This window comes from Plecotus auritus, assembly GCF_963455305.1.
Source record: "Plecotus auritus genome assembly, chromosome: 4".
NCBI lineage: Eukaryota > Metazoa > Chordata > Mammalia > Chiroptera > Vespertilionidae > Plecotus > Plecotus auritus.
The window spans coordinates 33315147-33335672 of record NC_137775.1 but is presented as its reverse complement, the minus strand read 5'-3'; the positions used below and the strand labels follow the sequence as shown (position 1 = coordinate 33335672).

At 39.9% G+C, this 20526-nt stretch overlaps 1 protein-coding gene across 1 annotated transcript in view; it reads right to left on the bottom strand.

Moving 5' to 3' along the window:
* The window catches only part of ADGB (androglobin), a gene marked incomplete at both ends in the record, with an annotated part of 144053 nt that overhangs the window by 50395 nt on the left and 73132 nt on the right, over nt 1-20526 (bottom strand). The window contains 4 exons of the mRNA XM_080663871.1: nt 1628-1753; nt 3593-3728; nt 13840-14007; nt 15840-15954. Of these exons, the coding sequence (XP_080519997.1) occupies nt 1628-1753; nt 3593-3728; nt 13840-14007; nt 15840-15954 (545 nt within the window). The remainder of the gene's footprint in view (nt 1-1627; nt 1754-3592; nt 3729-13839; nt 14008-15839; nt 15955-20526) is intronic.

Sequence of the window (20526 nt, the reverse complement as noted above, 5' to 3'; positions counted from 1 at the left end):
CCTTGGTTGTGGGCACATCCCCAGTAGGGGGTGTGCAGGAGGCAGCTGATCGATGTTTCTCTCTCATCTATGTTCCTAACTCTCTATCCCTTTCCCTTCCTCTCTGTAAAAAAAATCAATAAAATATATTTAAAAAAATTATCATGTCAGAAAAAATAATCCATCCAAGTTTTCTAAAAAAAACAAACAAAACAGTGACTAATAAGATTTCACTAAAGTTCAACCTAAAGAATAATTCACAAATGGCTTAAGAGTAAATGATTTAGAAAGAAAAATGCAAATATATAGTAAACACTTCAAATTTGATGTAAAAAACTGACATATTTCTAATTACCTCATCTTGATTTTTTCAAAGTACTTACCGGTATCTGAAATTAATATCTTAATATATTTACTTGTCTACTATTTGCCCACCACCAGTAGAACACAAGATTCATCAGAGCAGAAAGCTTGCAGATTTTACTGATTCCTAGAAGGCCAGAATCTAGAACAGTGCTGAATACTCAAGAGTTATTCAATAAGTATGTGCTGAATGAAGGTGTGCAAATACTATGAAAACACTTTTAAATTGCTCAAATTTTGTCTTCATCAAGAGAAAAAATTATCGTATGAATGTAACTTTTATAGCAATTGGACAATAAAAAGTGTATTTTACCATATAGTTAATTTGACAAATTTATAATTATTTTTCTAATAGAAAAAATATAAAAATCATGTAACACTAATATATTTCTATCATGAAAATATGCAGTGTAGTTAGATTGTTCTACATTTGTGCATGTATAGTTTTTATGGCTTAGGCAAACATTTGGATGATTCTCATTAATGTTGTAAGAGACATTTCTTATAACAAAATGTTTCAATAAAGTTGAAGAATTCTACTAGAGGGAAGGCTTTTCCTATGTAAATGTAAACAAAATTGCAGTATGAAAATAATTGTATTTAATTTTTTGCCTCTGCAATGTTTTACTGCAACAGGTTGTTAAAACTGCTGAAACCGGTTTGGCTCAGTGGGTAGAGCGTCAGCCTGCGGACTGAAAGGTCCCAGGTTTGATTCCGGTCAAGGGCACGTACCTGGGTTGCAGGCACATCCCCAGTAGGGGGTGTGCAGGAGGCAGCTGATCGATGTTTCTCTCTCATCGATGTTTCTAACTCTCTATCCTTCTCCCTTCCTCTCTGTAAAAATATCAATAAAATATAACTTTTCACACAATTGTTTATTTTATATACACAAATATATTTGATTTAATAAATATACTAATACACTTAAAATGTTTGCCTTCTAAATGTATGTCACCATGGACATACATAGAAGTCTCTTCATTCAATTCATTCATTCTTTCATTTACCCATTCATCAAGTCATTCATTCATTCTCCCATTCATTCTTTTAGCAAGTATTTGTTGTGTGCTTACTCTGTGCTAGGCACTGTGCTAAATTCTGAAAGCAAGAGATTGAGTGTACTGACAATGTTTTTTGATCTCAAAAAATTTCAATATTTATAGAAATGAAAATATTTAGCCTGTTCATAAAGTAAGATGACTCTAAAATATTTTTCATTAACACACACACAAATATTCATAGATATAGAGGCAAGTTCATTTTATAAGTGATTGAAAAATTATACCTGGTGTTCTAGCTTTCATAAGCAATCTCACATAAGTCCCTCTCCACATGGCTTGAATTTTATTTGCTGCTGCTACTGCCTCTTTATCAATTACTGGCACGAAATATTTCACATCAGCTAATTCTGCTGGAAAGAGAAAAACAAAGTGTACTGAAAGCTATATTTAATCTCTTCCCCAATTTTCAATGTCTTTAACTACTAAAGCCCTCTGACATATAAAGTCCCACAACTATAGATTTATTATTTTATTTAACACTAAAGGCCCGGTGCACAAAATTCGTGCACGCGAGGGTGTGTCCCTCAGCCCAGCCTGCACCCTCTCCAATCTGGGACATCCCTCTCACAATCCAGGACTGCTGGCTCCCAACCGCTGGCCTGTCTGCCTTCCTGATTGTCTCTAATCACTTCTGTCTGCCAGCCTGATCACCCTCTAACCACTCTCCTGCCAGCCTGATTGATGCTTAACTGTTCCCCTTCTGGCCCGATTGCTCCTAACTGCCCTCCCCTGCTGGCCTGGTCACCCTTAACTGCCCTCCCCTGCCAGCCTGGTCACCCCTAACAGCCTGTCCCTGCAGGCCTGGTCACCCCCAACTGCCCTCCCCTGCTGCTCTGGTCTCCCCCAACTGCCCTCCCCTGCTGACCCGGTCACCCCTAATTGCCCTCCCCTCCCAGCCTCATCGCCCCTAACTATCCTGTCCTGCAGGCCTGGTCCCCCCAACTGCCCTCACCTGCAGGCCTGGTAACCCCTAACTGCCCTGTCCTGCAGGCCTGGTCCCTCCCAACTGCCCTCCCCTGCTGGCCTGATTGTTCACAACTGCCCTCCCCTGCTGGCCATCTTGTGGTGGCCATCTTGTGTCCACATGGGGGCAGCTATCTTTGACCACATGGGGGCAGCCATCTTGTGTTTTGGAGTGATGGTCAATTTGCATATTACTCTTTTATTAGATAAGATAGAGGCCTGGTGCACGGGTGGGGGCCAGCAGGTTTGCCCTGAAGGGTGTCCCGCATCAGGGTGGGGGTTCCCTTTGGGCGTGGAGTGGCCTGGGCGAGGGGCCTGTGGTGGTTTGCAGGTCAGCCACGCCCCCCGGTGACCCAAGCATAGGCTGGAAGCAGGTATCTGGGATTTATTTATGTTCTATAACTGAAACTTTGTAGCCTTGAGTGGAGGCCAGTGTAGGCCAGGGCGGAGTGAAGCTTGGCTTCCTCCATCACCGGTGACAACCCAAGCCTCCTGCTTGCTCCAGCTCCGTGGCTGCTGCCATCTTGGTTGGGTTAATTTGCATACTTGCTCCTGATTGGCTGGTGGGCATGGCTTGTGGGTGTAGCAGAGGTATGGTCAATTTGCATGTTTCTCTTTTATTAGATATGATTGTCCTCTATACATGATCCTTGTTTAGAAAATAACTGTTCTGGAGAAGGTAACACTAAATACTGACACCTTAGTGAACTACTATTGAGTCTTCTGTGAAAGCAGCAAGAGGCTTCTCTCAAAATTAAAAGAAAATGTTAAAAGGGTGGAAATACAGTGGAGTATTGGGAGAGGTGAGAAAGTATTACCTGGATCAGAAAAACTTTCCAGAATTCCTCAAATTATATTGTAAATAGGGTGTGCCAAAAATGTATACACACACTTTGAATAATAATAAAGGCAGTGTTCATTAAAATACATTTCACTTTCAAAACTGAGCTATCAGCTGTTAAAGTATATATACATTTTTTTGGGGGGGAACACCCTGTATATTAAGGAATTTCATAACTTTTAAGGTCAAGAACAAATGAAACAAGGAGATTTTGGATGTATGTGTGGCAGGGGACACACAGAACCTTGGAATCCTGTGAGCATCCCAGAGCACACCTTGAACTCTACAACTCCACAAACACTTTGAGTGCACTTCTCTCAAATTATTTCTCCTATGTGAGCCTGGGAACTTTTTTGTCTAATAATTATCTAAAATTAATCAGTACCTATAGAAGGCTCTTCCAAGGAGGAATCGAGTACATCCAAGTCCAAAACCATAGCACGGAATGCAAATTTAAAGTTTGAAGGAGGTTTCGTTACTTGAGCTTTTTTCATTAAACGCCATAAAGAAGTGTGAAAAAACTAAAACAGAAATAGGTTAGTGTATTTTTTAAACCTAGAAAATACTATTACCTGGTCAGAGAGGTCTAAAAAACTTCAGATACTCTAAAAGTTTTAAAAATATATTTCTTAGATATATACGCAATCTACAAAAAGACTCTTCAAAGTCTCACTCATCCACTAAGAACAAAAATAATCATATGATTTTCTAATCTAATAAAATGTTAACACTATAACAATTGTTATAATGTACATTCAATCAAAATATAACATTAAACTGGTTGAAAAGATTCAGCATAAGATAAAAAATATTATGATCCTTGAGCTTAAGCAAGTTAAATACTGTATTTCATAGATTCTAAGATGCCATCTATTGTAAGACTATTATTTCATGTGCTACAGGAAAGAAAATAGACTAGAGTTTTTATCCCTTTCTTATTATCGATGAGTATTTACTTCTTATTGAAAAAGCTCTTTTAGATTTAGACACAGTTTTTCATTTATCACACTTAAATACACATGAAAAATAAAACAAGCTACATAAATTGGTTATGTATTCCAAAAACTTATTCATATTCAAACTCATACTTTTGCAAATTATTTTTTTGATAATACTTAACATCATTCTTTGATTTCCATAACTGATACTTTAACCTTCCTCTAGTTTTGTTAAAAACATGTTTTTCGCCCTAGCCATTTTGGCTCAGTGGAAAGAACATCGGCCTGTGGACTGAAGGGTCCGGGTTTGATTCCAGTCAAGGGCAGTACCTCAGTTGCAGGCTCCTGGCCCTGGTAGGGGGCATGTGGGAGTCAACCAATAGATGTGTCTCTCTCACATCCGCGTTTCTCTCTGTCTCTCCCTCTCCCTTCCACTCTCTCTAAAAAGCAATGTAAAAATATCCTGGGGCGAGGATTAAAAACAACAACAACAAAAACTCACCAGGTTTTTCTTTCTAGTACTTATAAAATTATTTACATGTTATAAAAGAAAATACTTAACATCTGTTTTTCCTATATAATGTGTCCTTTATGTTATCAAAGGCTTTGAAGATGCACCATTGCCTAAAGAATATTCTAGTTTTGTCCCTGGGGTTTTCTGAAGCCACTGACCCTCATTCAGAAAGTGTTGGTGCTGGCTCATTTTTTATCTTGCCAAAGATGACTGATGGAATGATTTTAGACAACAATAAAAACACATATTACGACTTCCAATGCTGTTTCATGGTTTTTACCCTAAAATGCTGAGGGATTCCATTTATGCAGTCAAGCCACTGAGAATAACAATGAAGCCACAACACATTTCTGCGGGCTTACTTTCAGCTCTTTCCCTGTCCACAGGAAGCGCTGTGCTGGGCGCATTATGCCGAGCTCCTGGGGGACCATTTGAGGTGACTTTTTGTCAGTCACACCTTTCTCTCTTTTTGTTGTTGTTGTTTGAGCCTTAAGGGATCATTTTGGTATGAGAAAAATCTCTCACCCTTCACATTTTTTTTGAGAATCTCTATTATGCCATTTAATTCTCTTCCCAGAAGGATTAGGCTTTTGTCAAATGATACACATAAATACTCATATCTTTTGAAGCAATGATGATATGAAACCCTATGAACTAGTCCACAAGCACACAGAGAATTTGGAGGTCACCTGACAAGCAACAATTATAAGGTACCACCAATTATAGCACACACTCTGATTTCGTTCTGATGTTAAAGGGTGAAGAAATGTGCATCACAGAATTGGTGAAAAATGGTTCCTTCAAAGGCAAATGACTGCTACAGTTCCTGCTTAGTGCACATTTTCTGACAACTCTTCACTCCTCCCCGTATGTATAGAAACCGTCACCTAATCTCATAACCTGTATTTGTACCTGCCCCATCACCCAGCAATAGTAGACAATCCTGAGTGCAAGCAGTTAACCCAAGAGCAAATCATTGTCACTTTGGCCAATAATAAAATCAGGACCAAGACATTCTAGACTTGCCTCATATGAGGGAAAAGGATGTAAAATGGAGGAGCCATATTTTCCATGATATGAACTTAGGAGTAGAGAAAAGACATCTATAAATAGAAAAAGAAAGGAAAGTTCTAAGGGTCTTCTGTTCCCTCTTTGCAGTTCCTCACTGAATCTTTCCTATCCTTAGGTGTCAAAAAAAATGTCCCTGTATTCTTATAATAGATCAACATACACACATCCAACTTCTTGGTGCTTTCTATGACATGCTAAAAATGTCCTAAATATTTCAACATTCAAGATAAAAATGGAAAAAATCAATATATAAGTATGTTAATCCTTTCATTCTGTTACACTTGAGTGCTCATAGTCCTTGATCATCTTCATTCTGTAGGACATCACTCTGGTCTATAAGTGAATGTTGTTGATTCAGTGAACTCTTTCTGTGGGCAGAAAGTGGCCAGTACTCTGAATTCATGATTAAGACACATGAATGCTAGAGAGTGGGGAATAATCCCTATAGGGATTCATGAATTTACCACATCAATGGAGATTTTAGGTGTCCAGAGGGCTGGATATGCTGAGACATCCCCTCTAAAGTATAGCATAAGATATTGCAATGAAGAAAAAGAACAGTGCTTGGTGGTCCTCTCTGGATTGTGGTCATAAAATATTCTGCTTTGGGGAATATTATTCTGAAGAACTTATTGAACAATTCAAAGAACCATCAGCTTTGAGGGAGATCCAAAGCAAGAGAGCAGTCTGCTGGAGGTTTAGGTAGGCCAGGAAAGACAGAAAGATCACCTGCTCCAATTTTTTTCATAAACTTGCTAATGAAAGACCTCCTAGCACACACACAGGTGTGATTTACTAGTGGGAGAGTTCTTATTATGGGATACTTACAACACAATGCACCTGATTTGTTGAGAATAACTTGGAATCTATTGATTTATGAAACTTGGCTCTCTGAAAAATGTCATATAGATGTGTAATTTTTAAAATATAAGATGAAGATATTTCATTACCACAATAACTCCCTACTGTGTAAATGATGCATACACAAAGGCCCCTTTGGTAGCAGGGATAGTAAGTATGAATGGGCCCAATGGCATGGGCCCTCTTTACCCAGGCTGAGCTGTCTAACCTGTCGGCAGTGGAAACTGACTGATCCTGTGATATAGTGCTGTCCTCTGAGGAGCCCAGTCAGCCACTTGGTGACAAGTTGATTTTAGTGGACTTCTATCAAGGAGAGTCAGCAAGCCCTTCTAGAATTGATACTTAACTCAGATATGAGTTTGCTTTTCCTGTGCTCAGCACCTGTGCCAACACTATCTAAACTGTCACAGAAAATTTGATTTACAAACACGGGATCTAGCTAACATCTCTTGGACCAAGGGTCACATTATACAGATTTAACCACCAGGGAATGTTTGGAACCCATTGGTCCTAACATATATCATAGATAGAATTGATAAAATTTCAGGTAGATTGGGAGGAGAAAAGATGGTGGCATAGGTAAACACCTAAACTGCTGCCTCGCACAACAATTTCAAAACTACAACTAGAGGACAAAACGGACATCATCCAGAACCACAGGAAGGCAGGCTGAGTGGAAATTCTACAACTAGAAGGAAAGAGAAAAGCACACTGAGATTCACACGAGCTGTGGAAGGCAGAGGTACGGAGGCGCACGCCCAGAAAGGGCTGGCAACTGCGTATGCGTGGGAAGGGCTGGCAACTGAGTATGCGGCTGGCTTTTTCAAGCAGGAGGGAGACAAAAGCTCCCAACTGCTCTGAACTCCAGTTCTGGGAGACTCTGGGTACCCAGACTCATACGGGGAGAAAATGGACAGTCTGGCAGCGGGCAAAACTCGAGGGCAGCTTTCTCTCAGAAGTGCTTGCAGCGATTACCATGGGACACTGAGACCCAGGGGCCTCTTAGGGCAGGGCTGATGGGAAGCCATTGCTGTATGCTCAGCCCTGAGATCCGGCCTCATGAAGTCATAGCTATTTGCTCCAACCTGAGACTCCACCCCATCCAAGCTGAGCGCAGATGCATTTGCATATGAATGACCTGGTCCTTTGAATTCTAAACTTACCTAACAAACTGCAGCTGAGTCAGTGAGACCCAGAACATCCAAAAGAAGGCCCAAGGCCCTGCAACAGCTTTCATTGCTTCACAGCTGGGCCTCATATGGGCACCTCCAAACCCAAACAAAGAAGAGGAATCTGCAGATCTCTCTGTAGCTCCTGCTGGGTGGCCTCAGGCAGAGGCTAAATTAGCACCTCCTTGGAGATCCAAGAGCCAGTGTACCCAGGGGTCAGAGTGGGACCATCCAGATCACAACTCCACAGATCCATAAGGGACATACTCAGGGGGAAGACTCAGTGAGCAACAAAGCCCCGCTGAAGCAAGTCTTGTCTCATAAGGGTGTCTCCAGCACAGAAGTTCTCCCAGCATAGACACAACTGATCCTCACAGCCAATTGGCATGGAGGTCAATTCCTCCCAGTAATAACAACAGCAATCAAGTCTTAACTACAACAAGACTGTACACACAGCCCACAAAGGGGTGCACCAAGAGTGTCCACCTCAGGTAACTGGGGAGGCTGAGCCACTGGGCCCTATAGGACACCTTGTACACAAAGCCAATCTATCAACTCAGGGAAGCAACCAAAATGCAGAGACAAAGAAACAGGTCACAAATGACAGAAATGGAGGAAAGCAACCTACTAGATAAAGATTTCAAAACCACGGTTATAAGGTTACTCAAGAATCTTCTAGAAAAGGCCGATAAATTTAGCGAGACCCTTGAGGATATGGAAAAATGACCAATTAGAAATTAAGCATACACTGACTGAAATAAAAAATAATATACAAAGATCCAACAGCAGACTAGAGGATGTCAAGAATCAAGTCAAAGATTTGAAATACAAAGAAGCAAAAAACAAAAAGCAGAAACAAAAAGCAGAAAACCCAACCAGAAAAGCAAAAAGAAAAAAGAATCCAAAAATATGAAGCTAGTGTAAGGAGCCTCTGGGACAACTTCAAGCATACCAACATCTGAATTATGGGGGTGCCAGAAGAAGAGAGAGAGCAAGATACTGAAAACCTATTTGAAGAAATTATGACAGAAAACTTCCCCTACCTGGTGAAAGAAATAGACTTACAAGTCCAGGAAGCACAGAGAACCCCAAACAAAAGGAATCCAAAGAGGACCACACCAAGACACATCATAATTAAAATGCCAAGAGCAAAAGACAAAGAGAGAATATTAAAAGCAGCAAGAGAAAAACAGTTAGTTACCTACAAGGGAGCACCCATACGATTGTCAGCTGATTTCTCAACAGAAACTATGCAGGCCAGACAGGAGTGGCAAGAAATATTCAAAGTGATGAACAGCAAGAACCTACAACCAAGATTACTCTACCCAGCAAAGCTATCATTCAGAATTGAAGGGCAGATAAAGAGCTTCACAGATAAGAAAAAGCTAAAGGAGTTCATCACCACCAAACCAGTATTATATGAAATGTTGAAAGGTATTCTTTAAGAAGAGGAAGAAGAAGAAAAAGGTAAAGATAAAAATTATGAACAACTGCCCTAGCCAGTTTGGCTCAGTGGATAGAGCGTTAGCCTGTGGACTGAAGGGTCCCAGGTTCGATTCCGGTCAAGGGCACATGCCTGGGTTGTGGGTTCGATCCCCAGTGGGGGGTGTGCAGGAGGCAGCCCATCATTGATTCTCTGTCATCATTGATGTTTCTATCTCTCCCTCTTCCTTCTTCTCTGAAATCAATAAAAATATATTATAAAAAAATTATGAACAACAAAGTGATAACAAATACATATCTATCAACAAGTGAATCTAAAAATAAAGTGAATAAAAAATCTGATGAACAGAATAAACTGGTGAATATAATAGAATCAGGGGCATAGAAAGGGAGTGGACTGACAATTCTTCGTGGGAAAGTGGTGTGGGGGGTGCGGGAAGAGACTGGACAAAAATCGTACACCTATGGATGAGGACAGTGCGGGGGAGTAAGGGCAGAGGGTGGGGTGGGAACCGGGTGGAGGGGAGCTATGTGGGAAAAAGAGGAACAACTGTAATAATCTGAACAATAAAGATTTATTAAAAATGAAAAAAAAATTCAGGTAGATTGGAATGACATATAAAAGGCTCAGCTGAAAGAAAGTAAAAAAAAAAAAAAAAATGCCTGGAGATGACACCCTGCCTAATTGAAGCAGTACCTTGCAGGATGCAGGATGTATGTACAGAACCATACGCCAATATGTAGTGCTCTATCTGTAGTAGGTAAAACAGACCTGGGATTTACAAATGCGATGTAGGACAGTCTCACTCACCATCATGTCACTCATTTGCCATAATTAGTGTTTTCTGTCCCCACAACAGGGAGTTTGCTGGAATGGAGGATCTGATTCCTGGAGTTGGGTGGCAGGGAAAGGCCCCACCAGGCAACACAACATAATTTACAATAAATCTTAACTATGACATATGACTCATGCCGAGGACAAGACTGAGGTCTTCATCCTGGTGGACAAGCAGGAAAAACAGAACTAATATAACGGAGTTGGGGAAGAGCAGGGTTTCTGCCACAAAATGGCGACAGGAAGAATGATGTCTGCATTTGCTCAGATACTTCTTGGTGCTTCTACAAAAAATGATTAATTATAGCAATTGGGGCCTGATAAGAGTAGGGCAGTCAAGATCTTGTAGCTATCAGATGGGTGGTCTCAGTCACCCATCAGGCAACCAACTAGATCAGATGAAACACTGGCTGGAAAAAAGGGGAGCTCTAGAAAGAATGGGCTGGGAAGGAGAGGAGAGAGGTGCTGGAGACCAATCATGGCCTGGGGCCAGCAGTGGGCTCTGTTGTCGCCTTGCCAGATAATGATTTAATTATGTTTAGAGCTTTTAACTACCACCTTGAGCCATCTGGAGCCACCACTTTAAGAGTGGATGACAGAGTTCTCCTAAAGGAGGCACAATCATACTGGCTCAAGAGGCGGATCTCAGCAGATATTTCTTGTATATTATTCATGCCCCAGGTGAATGGTTTTCGATTGGGAGTGATTTGTATCCCAGGTAAGGTTGCCAAATGAAAACAACAACAGGACACAGCAAAGGAAAATACAACTAAAAAATGAGACACTTAATTCTCCTTATGAAAAATAAGGGAAGAGGATCCTGTCTTCCCTTTTCTTAGAGCATTTCCTTTAGAAAACGTATCGTTGCAAGTTCTTTCTCTCTCTTTAAAATGTATGCAATTCTTTTTAAAAGCTAAATAAGCCTTTACCAACTTTAAGATACAGAAATATATTTTTCAAGGATTTTGGAATCATCTCTTTGAAAAGTAATCATCTGGGAGATGACACCACTATTTCTAGTATCTGTGGAAGGTCATCGCCTAACTTTGTTGGGCATCTACCTCCAAGTTGCAAAAAAACGACTTTTGTTATAAATACAAGAGAAGTTTATTTTTCTTTTGGATAGAGTCAATTAGTAAACTCAGTCGAGCATCCCCAATACCAAGTGAATTTAGTATTCAGTCAGTGTGACGAATGGTGCTATCAAGTTCTTTTACTCGTGACCATTTATCTTTAGAACATGTCTGTGATGAGCTATATGTGCTTGGCCATGCAAGAGGGTGAGATTTCTTTCTGTCTTTGTAATCTGTTTAACAGATTGGTGTGATGTGCATTTTATCCTGGTTTAATACTCATTCAACAACAAAATTACCTTCTTTCTCTTCTATTTTCATAGAGAGGTTTTATGAGTTTGGAGATTTTGTTTTTAATTACCTTTCCCCAACAAAATCCAATCCCCAGTTAAATTGGAATAATACATAAAATAAATTTTTGTATAAATAATTTTAGTATATGTCCTATTTATTGCACATGTTGTTTGTTAATATTAAAATTTAACTTGCTGAAATAACTTGATACATAGGCCTGACACAATTCTCAAAAATTAACTCAAAATTTATTACAGACAGAAATATAAAATGCAAAGCTATACAACCCCTAAAAGATAACCTAGGAGAAAATAGTGGGTTTGGATATGGCAATGGCCTTTTAGATTAACACTAAAGACATGATTCATGAAAAAAAGAATTGATAAAGCTAGGCTGCATAAAATGAAAAACTCCTGCTTTGTGAAAGAAAATGTTAAGAGAATAAGAAGACAAGCCATAGAATGGGAGAAAATATTTGCAAAAGACACATATAATAAAGAACTATTATCCAGATTATACAAAGAACTCTTACAACTCAACAATAAGAAAACAAACAACCTGATTAAAAATGGGCCAATGAGCTGAACATACAACTCACCCAAGAAGACATGCAGGTGGTATTAAGCATATGAAAGATGGTCCATATCGTATGTCATCAGGAAAATGAAAATTAGAACAACAAACAGATAGCACTACACACTGGAAAAGCAGGATCTCGGACAGAAACACCCCTAAGGCTGCTGAGGCTATGGAGCCACAGAAGCTTACTTTCCTTACGGTGGGAATGAAAAATGGTACAGCCACTAAACATTCTTTTATTATATGAGCCTGCAGTCATGCAGGCTAGTATTTACCCAAAGTAGTTAAAAACTTATGTACACGCATGTACATACATACACACACACACACACACACACACACCTAATACATGGATGTGTATAGCCACTCTATTCATAATTGCCAAAACTTGAAAGCAGCCAAGATGTCCTTCAGCAGGTGAATGGATAAACTAGGGCACATCTAGACGATGGAATATTATCCGGCACTAAAAAGAAGAGCTATTAAGCAATGAAAAGACATGGAGGAATCTTAAACGTATATTACTAAGTGAAAGGAGCCGATTTGAAAAGGTTATGTAATGTATGATTCCAGCTATAGTATATGACATCATGGAAAAGGAAAAACCATGGAGAGAGTGAAAAGCGCAGTGGTTGCCAGGAGCTGGGGTGAGGGAAGAATGAATAGGTTAAACACAGAGGATTTTTAGGTCAGTGAAAATACTGTTTGCTATCATAATGATGGATACATGTCATTATACATGTGTCTAAATCTATAGGATGCACAACACCAAGAATGACCCCTAATGTAAGCTAAGGACTTTGAGAGATAATCATGTGTGAATGTAGGTTGATCAATATAGCAAATGTCCCACTGTGGTGGGGATGCTGCTAATGGGGGAGGTTGTACCTGTGGGGGGAGGGAAGGGAGGAGGCAGGGAGAATATGAGAAATCTCTGTAACTTCTTCTCAATTTTGCTGTAAACCTAAATTCTATAAAAATGTCTTTAGTAAAAGAACAAAAACAAAACAAAACAAAACAAAACATTAACCAGGTGCCATGTATCTTTATTTGCTAGATCTGGCAATGCTACTGCCCAGGGGATATCTCATAATGTCTGAAGCCATTTTTAGTTGTCAAAACAGGATGCTACTGGCATCTCGAGGGTGTAGGCCAGCCATACCCCACAACAGAAATCATCTGGCCCAACATTTCAATCGTGTCTGGATTGAAAAACCAAAACCTAGCAGGTACCATGGAGTCTTCTGTTTCACTCCCTCAGTGCTTTCTGTGAAGCCAGCATGCTACTCAGCTCACCCCCCACCTCCCCGCCACTGGGAAGTTTTAACTGTGGGGAAGTTACCGCCCCTGGGAGTAACCACCTGTCAGTGGGAAAAGAGTTGGTGGGTGTGTCACCATCTCCCATCCTTTAGTGGGACCCTTCTAAAGAATGTCCTAACTTATCAGCATCCCCTGGACAATTTAGTCATAGCAGCCCACAGCAGCCAATGACACATTCTTTTTTTTCTGATTTATTAAATTGATTGGGGTGACATTTGTCAACATGAACATATAGGGTTCAGGTGTGAGTTTCTATGTTACAACATCTGTATATTGCACCATCTGCCCACCACCCAACGTCAAATCTTCTGTTACCATATAGTAGGACCTTCTTCTCCAACCCACTTCCCTCTGGCAATAAGTCAGTCAGAATACCACATTCTTTATCATCTCATTCTGCCTACTCCATCATTTCTGCTTCCAAAGTCATTTTCCCCCCAAATTGCCTTCATCCACAACATTTCTCAGGCTCTGATTTGGGAGTCACTTTCTATGAGAAAGTCTCCTCCTAAGAGCATGTGGTGGATGTGCTTACCCTGAAGTGCTGTGCAGTTTGCTCTTTGTTGTGGAGGGGCACAGGGTAGTGGGCTGCCTGTAGGTCCTTCAGCGCTGCAGAAAGTTTGCCCTTGTCTCTGAAATTAGCAATCACATTTCCAACAGCCTTCAAAATTGTGAGAGCCTGCTCTGTAAATCGGTAGCTCTCCTGTGAAGAGAAAGCATCGCAGCCAGCCTCACTTTCATTTAGTCAAGTGTAGTTAGATTTACAACAATTTAATTTCTGTGAATATATTAAATCTCTATTACATGGCTGATTCAATAGTTACTTATAAAGAAGTTATTTCACCAAGGCTGTTCACTGGGTGGTGTTGTCTCAGAGATTTCAAACCATGGTTCCTGCTGCAGTGGGAACACATAGGAAGACTACGTACTTGATATTGGAGTTAGGGAAAGCTTCTCCACAGTATTAATATCCAGACTTAGTTGTGAAGAATGTCTAGGGATTAGTCTGACAAAAATAGCATGGGGTCTGAGGACATATGGGCAGGGAAGGGTCCAGGAGAGAGCAATAAAGATCAAGAAGACAAGATGGTAGCCCAGCCAGTATGGCTCAGTGGTTGAGCATTGGCCCAGGAACCAGGAGGTCATGCAGGAAGCAGCTGATCAATGATTCTCTCTCATCACATCACTGTTTCTACCTCTCTCTTCCTCTCTCTTTCACTCTCTAAAATCAATAAAAAATATATTTTAAAAAGAGAAGACAAGAAGGCGAACTAGCATGGGATGCTGGCTCCTTCCTGCTATCAACTAGGAAGAAACAACGAAAGGCTGTCCCCTTTTGCTTTCTCATTAGAACCAAAGAACACTGGAGCCTGGCCTTGAGCCCCAATAATTTTTATAAGATGGAGGAGTTGATAACCCCAGGGAAATATAGGTTCACAGACCAAAATAACTAAGCACCTAGGAAGTTAAGCCATCTAACGAAAGAAACAAAGCAGAAAATCCATGCTATCTAAAACAGTTATTTTTCTTTAGAGAGAGAAAAGACAAAACAAGAATTTAAAATAAGCAGGGTAAACATGATGAAGGTAATGAGGGACATCTCTTAATCAAGTGGGCTTGCTGTTCTTCCCTTGTGTCCATTGAGCAGGAGGGAGAGGCTCATGAGAGACGGTGCAGCAAAGACTGGAGGCAGCCATGGGGCAGCCTGCAAAACCACGGCCAGAGAGGCAAGAATGCATGACCTCAGCTTGCCTGGGCTCAGTGGTTGATCTTAAGCCATCTTGTTGCTACCCTGACCAAGAGCTTACTCTCTGGCTGAGAAAATCCCATCTTGTTACTATGAAACTGTGCTATGTAGGAGATGAATTGGGGGGAGGGATAAAGCTGACTTGTGTAGTGGGAAGGCCCTATGCAAATCTGCCCCCCAAATGTACATGCCTACATATCTAAAGAGGATGCCGCTTAGAGGATGTCTAAAACCAAGACAGGCCCTCAGAGGAGATGCTGGACCCCTTTACCTCCTCTCTTCTTTCAGAAACCAAGGAGAGGCCATGAGGAGGAGGAAGGGGAGATGAAGGAGAGGGACAGAATCTTCCATGATCCTCTCCTCCTGAATGCCAGGGACACACACTGTAGGTTCCTCAGGCCTAGGGAAAGGTATAATACCAAATTTTAAAGTATATTAAAAAGGACTGTACTGATCCTTCTATCTCCCGAAAGACCACTAATTCTATGGAATGAATCTATGTGAAATGTTTACAGATGTGAAAGAGGATTCAACAGAGCAGAGGTGAAGGTAGTTTTTAGAGAAAAGCTAAAATTATTTTATTTGCCTCCCTGCAGAGTTTAAAGTGTTTATTGTACATGTCATATTCTGGAATTTCTTGCAGAGTATACTTATAATAGTTTTAAAGGGTTAAAAAATGGGCAAGTCAAATATAAAATTAAAACATGGTTTAGTGCAAATTCTTTGGAAATAAGGCACACACACACACACACACACACACACATGTCACAGTTGCTAAAATTATTTACCAGCTCAAAGTTGGGCAGCACCACATCCTCATCCCCGATGACAAAATTCACCATGCTGCAGACGTGTAAGGAGTGCCCGATGGGCGAGTACGCGGTGAGGAGCAGCAAATGCCTCCTAGAGAGAATGGAGAATGCTGAGGACCAAGGGCTTCCTTTGTTGGAATTCTTGCCTCTGTGTGTTTCTTGATGACAGTTTGCACTCAAAGTTAAACATTAGTCAGCAATGAATTCTTTAACACAGATGGAATAAAGCCCTTTGAATTTTCACTGCAAAGAGCCATCAGATATCATAGAATCTACATTTCACTGTCAGATGAAAATAGTTACACTAAGTGACAGATGTACACACTGTGGCCACACCTGTCACACACAGCGGTCACATTGTGAAAGACTCCTCTCCATGTTGTTTCCTGAACAGCAATCATTCATGGTGGTGCAGGTCTCTGTAGATTTCATAGTCACTTTTTTACAAATACATACTTTCATGAATGCGGTTTATGTCTCTCCTACCAGGATGCAGTGTCACCGAGAGCAGGTGATTCATTTCTCTCAGTTATTGAGCAATTAGAGTATGTTCAAAACACACATGCTGATATTTGAAGCCCAGTGGAGGAAAACGTGAATATAAGGAGATTCTTTTTTTTTTTTTTTTTTTTTTGCCTTCCAATGAAACTGTTTTTATTTTATTTTATTTTTTTAATTTTTTAAATTAAGGTATTATATGTGTACATATCTTACCATTGCCCCCCCTTACCCCACTCCCATACATGCCCTCACCCCCCAATGTTTTGCATCCTTGGTTACTCTTATATGCATGCATATAAGTCCTTCAGTTGATCTCTTAATTCCCCCACCTCTCCCTAACCTTACCGCTGTAATTTGACAGTCTGTTTGATGCTTTCCTGCCTCTGTATCTATCTTTTTGTTCATCAGTTTATAATGTTTTTCATTATCCACAAATGAGTGAGATCATGTGGTATTTTTCTTTTATTGACTGGCTTATTTCACTTAGCATAATGTTCTCTAATTCCATCCAGGTGCCTACAAATGGTAGTAATTCCTTCTTTTTTATGGCAGCATAGTATTCCATTGTGTAGATGTACCATAGTTTTCTGATCCAGTCATCTGCTGACGGGCACTTAGGCTGTTTCCAAATCTTAGCTATGGTAAATTGTGCTGCTATGAACATAGGTGTGCATATATCCTTTCTGATTGGTGTTTCTAGTTTCTTAGGATATATTCCTAGGAGTGGGATTACTGGGTCAAATGGGAGTTCCATTTTCAGTTTATTGAGGAAACTCCATACTGTTCTCCACAGTGGCTGCACCAGTCTGCATTCCCACCAGCAGTGCATGAGGGTTCCTTTTTCTCCGCATCCTCGCCAACACTTGTCGTTTGTTGATTTGTTGATGATAGCCATTCTGACAGGTGTGAGATGGTATCGAATTGTCTTTTTGATTTGCATCTCTCGGATGATTAGTGACTTTGAGCATGTTTTCATCTATCTCTTGGCCTTCCTTCTGTCTTCTTTTGAAAAGATTCTAGTTAGGTCCGTTGCCCATTTTTTTTATTGGATCATTTATCTTCCTTTTATTAAGTTGTATAAGCTGCCTGTAGATGTTGGAGATTAAACCTTTATAAGTGATAACATTTGCAAATATGTTCTCCCATACAGTGGGGTTTCTTGTTGTTTTGTTGATGGTTTATTTTGCTGTGCAAAAGCTTTTTATTTTGAAGTAGTCCCATTTGTTTATTTTCTCTTTGGCTTCCATTGCCCTAGGGGCAGTATCAGTGAAAAAGTTCTTTTGGCATATGTCTGAGATTTTGCTGCCTGTGGATTCCTCTAGTATTTTTATGGTTTCCCGTCTTATATTTAAGCCCTGTAACCATTTTGAGTTTATTTTTGTGTATGGGGTAAGTTGGTGATCTAGTTTCATTTTTTTGCATGTATCTGTCCAATTTTCCCAACACCATTTATTGAAGTGACTGTCTTGACTCCATTGTATGCTCATGCCTCCTTTGTCAAATATTAATTGCGCATATTGGTTTGGGTCAATATCTGGACTCTCTATTCTGTTCCATTGATCCATATGTCTGTTCTTGTGCCAGTACCAGGCTGTTTTGAGGACAGTGGCTTTGTAATACAGCTTGAAATCTGGTATTGAGATCCCTCCTACTTTATTCTTCTTTCTCAGGATTGCTGTGGCTATTCGGGGTCTTTTTTTATTCCAGATGAATTTTTGGAGAGTTCTTTCTAGGTCTGTGAAATATGCCGTTGGTATTTTAATGGGGAGTGCATTGAATCTATAGATTGCTTTGGGTAGTATGGACATTTTAATGATGTTGATTCTACCAATCCATGAACATGGTATGTTCTTCCATCTGTTTACATCTTCCTCTATCTCTTTTTTCAATGTCCTGTAGTTTTCCGCGTATAGGTCTTTTACCTCCTTGGTTAGGTTTATTCCTAAGTATCTTAATTTTTTTGGTGTGATGAAAAATGGGATTGCTTTTTTACTCTCTCTTTCTGTAAGTTCACTGTTGGTGTATAGAAATGCCATAGATTTCTTGGCATTAATTTTGTATCCTGCTACATTGCCGAATTCATTTATTAAGTCTGTTAGTTTTTTGATGGAGTCTTTCGGGTTTTTTATGTACAATATCATGTCATCTGCAAATAAGGACAGCTTTACTTCTTCTTTTCCAATTTGGATGCCTTTTATTTCTTCTTCTTGTCTAATTGCAGTGGCTAATACTTCCAGTACTATGTCAAACAGGAGTGGTGAGAGTGGGCATCCCTGTCTTGTTCCTGTTCTTAGGGGAAGTGGTTTTAGTTTTTGCCCATTGAGTGTAATGTTAGCTGTGGGTTTATCATATATAGCTTTTATTATGTTGAGGTATGATCCTTCTATTCCCACCTTGTTGAGAGTTTTAATCAAGAAAGGGTGTTGGATTTTGTCAAATGCTTTTTCTGCATCAATTGATATGGCTATGTGATTTTTATCTCTCAATTTGTTTATGTGATGTATCACATTTATTGATTTGTGGATATTGTGCCATCCTTGCATTCCTGGGATAAACCCTACTTGGTCATGGTGTATGATCTTTCTGATGTACTGCTGGATCCGATATGCTAGAATTTTGTTGAGGATTTTGGCATCTACATTCATGAGGGATATTGGCCTGTAATTCTCCTTCATTGTGTTGTCTTTATCTGGTTTTGGTATTAGGGTGATGCTGGCTTCATAGAAGGAGCTTGGAAGTGTTCCTTCCTCTTGAATTTTTTGGAATAGTCTGAGGAGGATAGGTTTTAGTTCTTCCTTGAATGTTTGGTAAAACTCTCCTGTGAAGCCGTCTGGCCCCGGGCTTTTGTTTGCCAGAAGCTCTTTGATGACTGCTTCAATTTCTTCCATAGTTACTGGCATGTTGAGCTGTTTAGATTCTTCCTGATTAAGTTTTGGAAGTTTATATTTTTCTAGGAATATGTCCATTTCCTCCAGGTTGTCCAGTTTGTTGGAATAGAGTTGTTCGCAGTATTTTTTAACAATCCATTGTATTTCGGTGGGATCTGTTGTTATTTCACCTCTTTCATTTCTGATTTTGTTTATTTGGGTCCTCTCTCTTTGCTTCTTTGTGAGCCTGGCTAGAGGTTCATCAATCTTGTTTATCCTTTCAAAGAACCAGCTCTTGGTTTTGTTGATCTTTTCTATTGTTTCTTTGGTCTCTATGTCGTTTATCTCCACTCTGATCTTTATTATTTCCTTCCTTCTGCTTACACTGGGCTTTTCTTGTTGCTCCTTTTCTAACTCTTTGAGTTGTTGGGTTAGGTAATTTATTACCATTGTTTCTTGTTTTTTGCAGTAGGCTTGTAGAGCTATGAACTTCCCTCTCAAGACTGCTTTCGCTGTGTCCCATAGATTTTGGATTGTAGTGTTTTCATTGTCATTTGTTGCCATGATGTTTTTTATTTCTTCTTTGATCTCTCTGGTAACCCAGTCATGGTTTAATAGCATGCTGTTTAGTCTCCATGTGTTTGATTTCTTTGGGTTGTTTTTATTATAGTTGATTTCCAGTTTTATGCCACTGTGTTCTGAGAAGATGCTTGATATGATTTCTATCTTCTTGAATTTGAAGAGACTTTGCCTATGTCCCAACATATGGTCTATCTTTCAAAATGACCCATGTGCACTTGAGAAGAATGTATAGTCTGTGGCTTTGGGGTGAAATGTTCTGAAGATGTCAATTAATTCCATCTGGTCTAGTGAGTCATTTAGGATTGATGTTTCTTTGCTGATTTTTTGTTTAGAGGATTTGTCCAATGGTGATAGTGGGGTATTAAAGTCTCCTACTATGATTGTATTGCTGTCAATCTCTCCCTTGATATCTTCCTGGAGTTTTTTTTATGTATTTGGGTGCTCCTGTATTGGGTGCATATATGTTTACCAGAGTTATTTCTTCTTGTTGGATTGCTCCCTTTAGTATTATGAAGTGGCCTTCCTTATCTCTTGTTATGTCCTTCACTTTGAGATCTAATTTGTCAGATATAAGTATTGCTACCCCAGCTTTTTATTCAGTTCCATTTGCCTGGAAAACCTTTTTCCATCCCTTCACCCTCAGTCTGTGTGCGTCTTTTTTTCTGAGGTGGGTTTCTTGTAGACAGCAGATATATGGGTTGTGTTTTCTTATC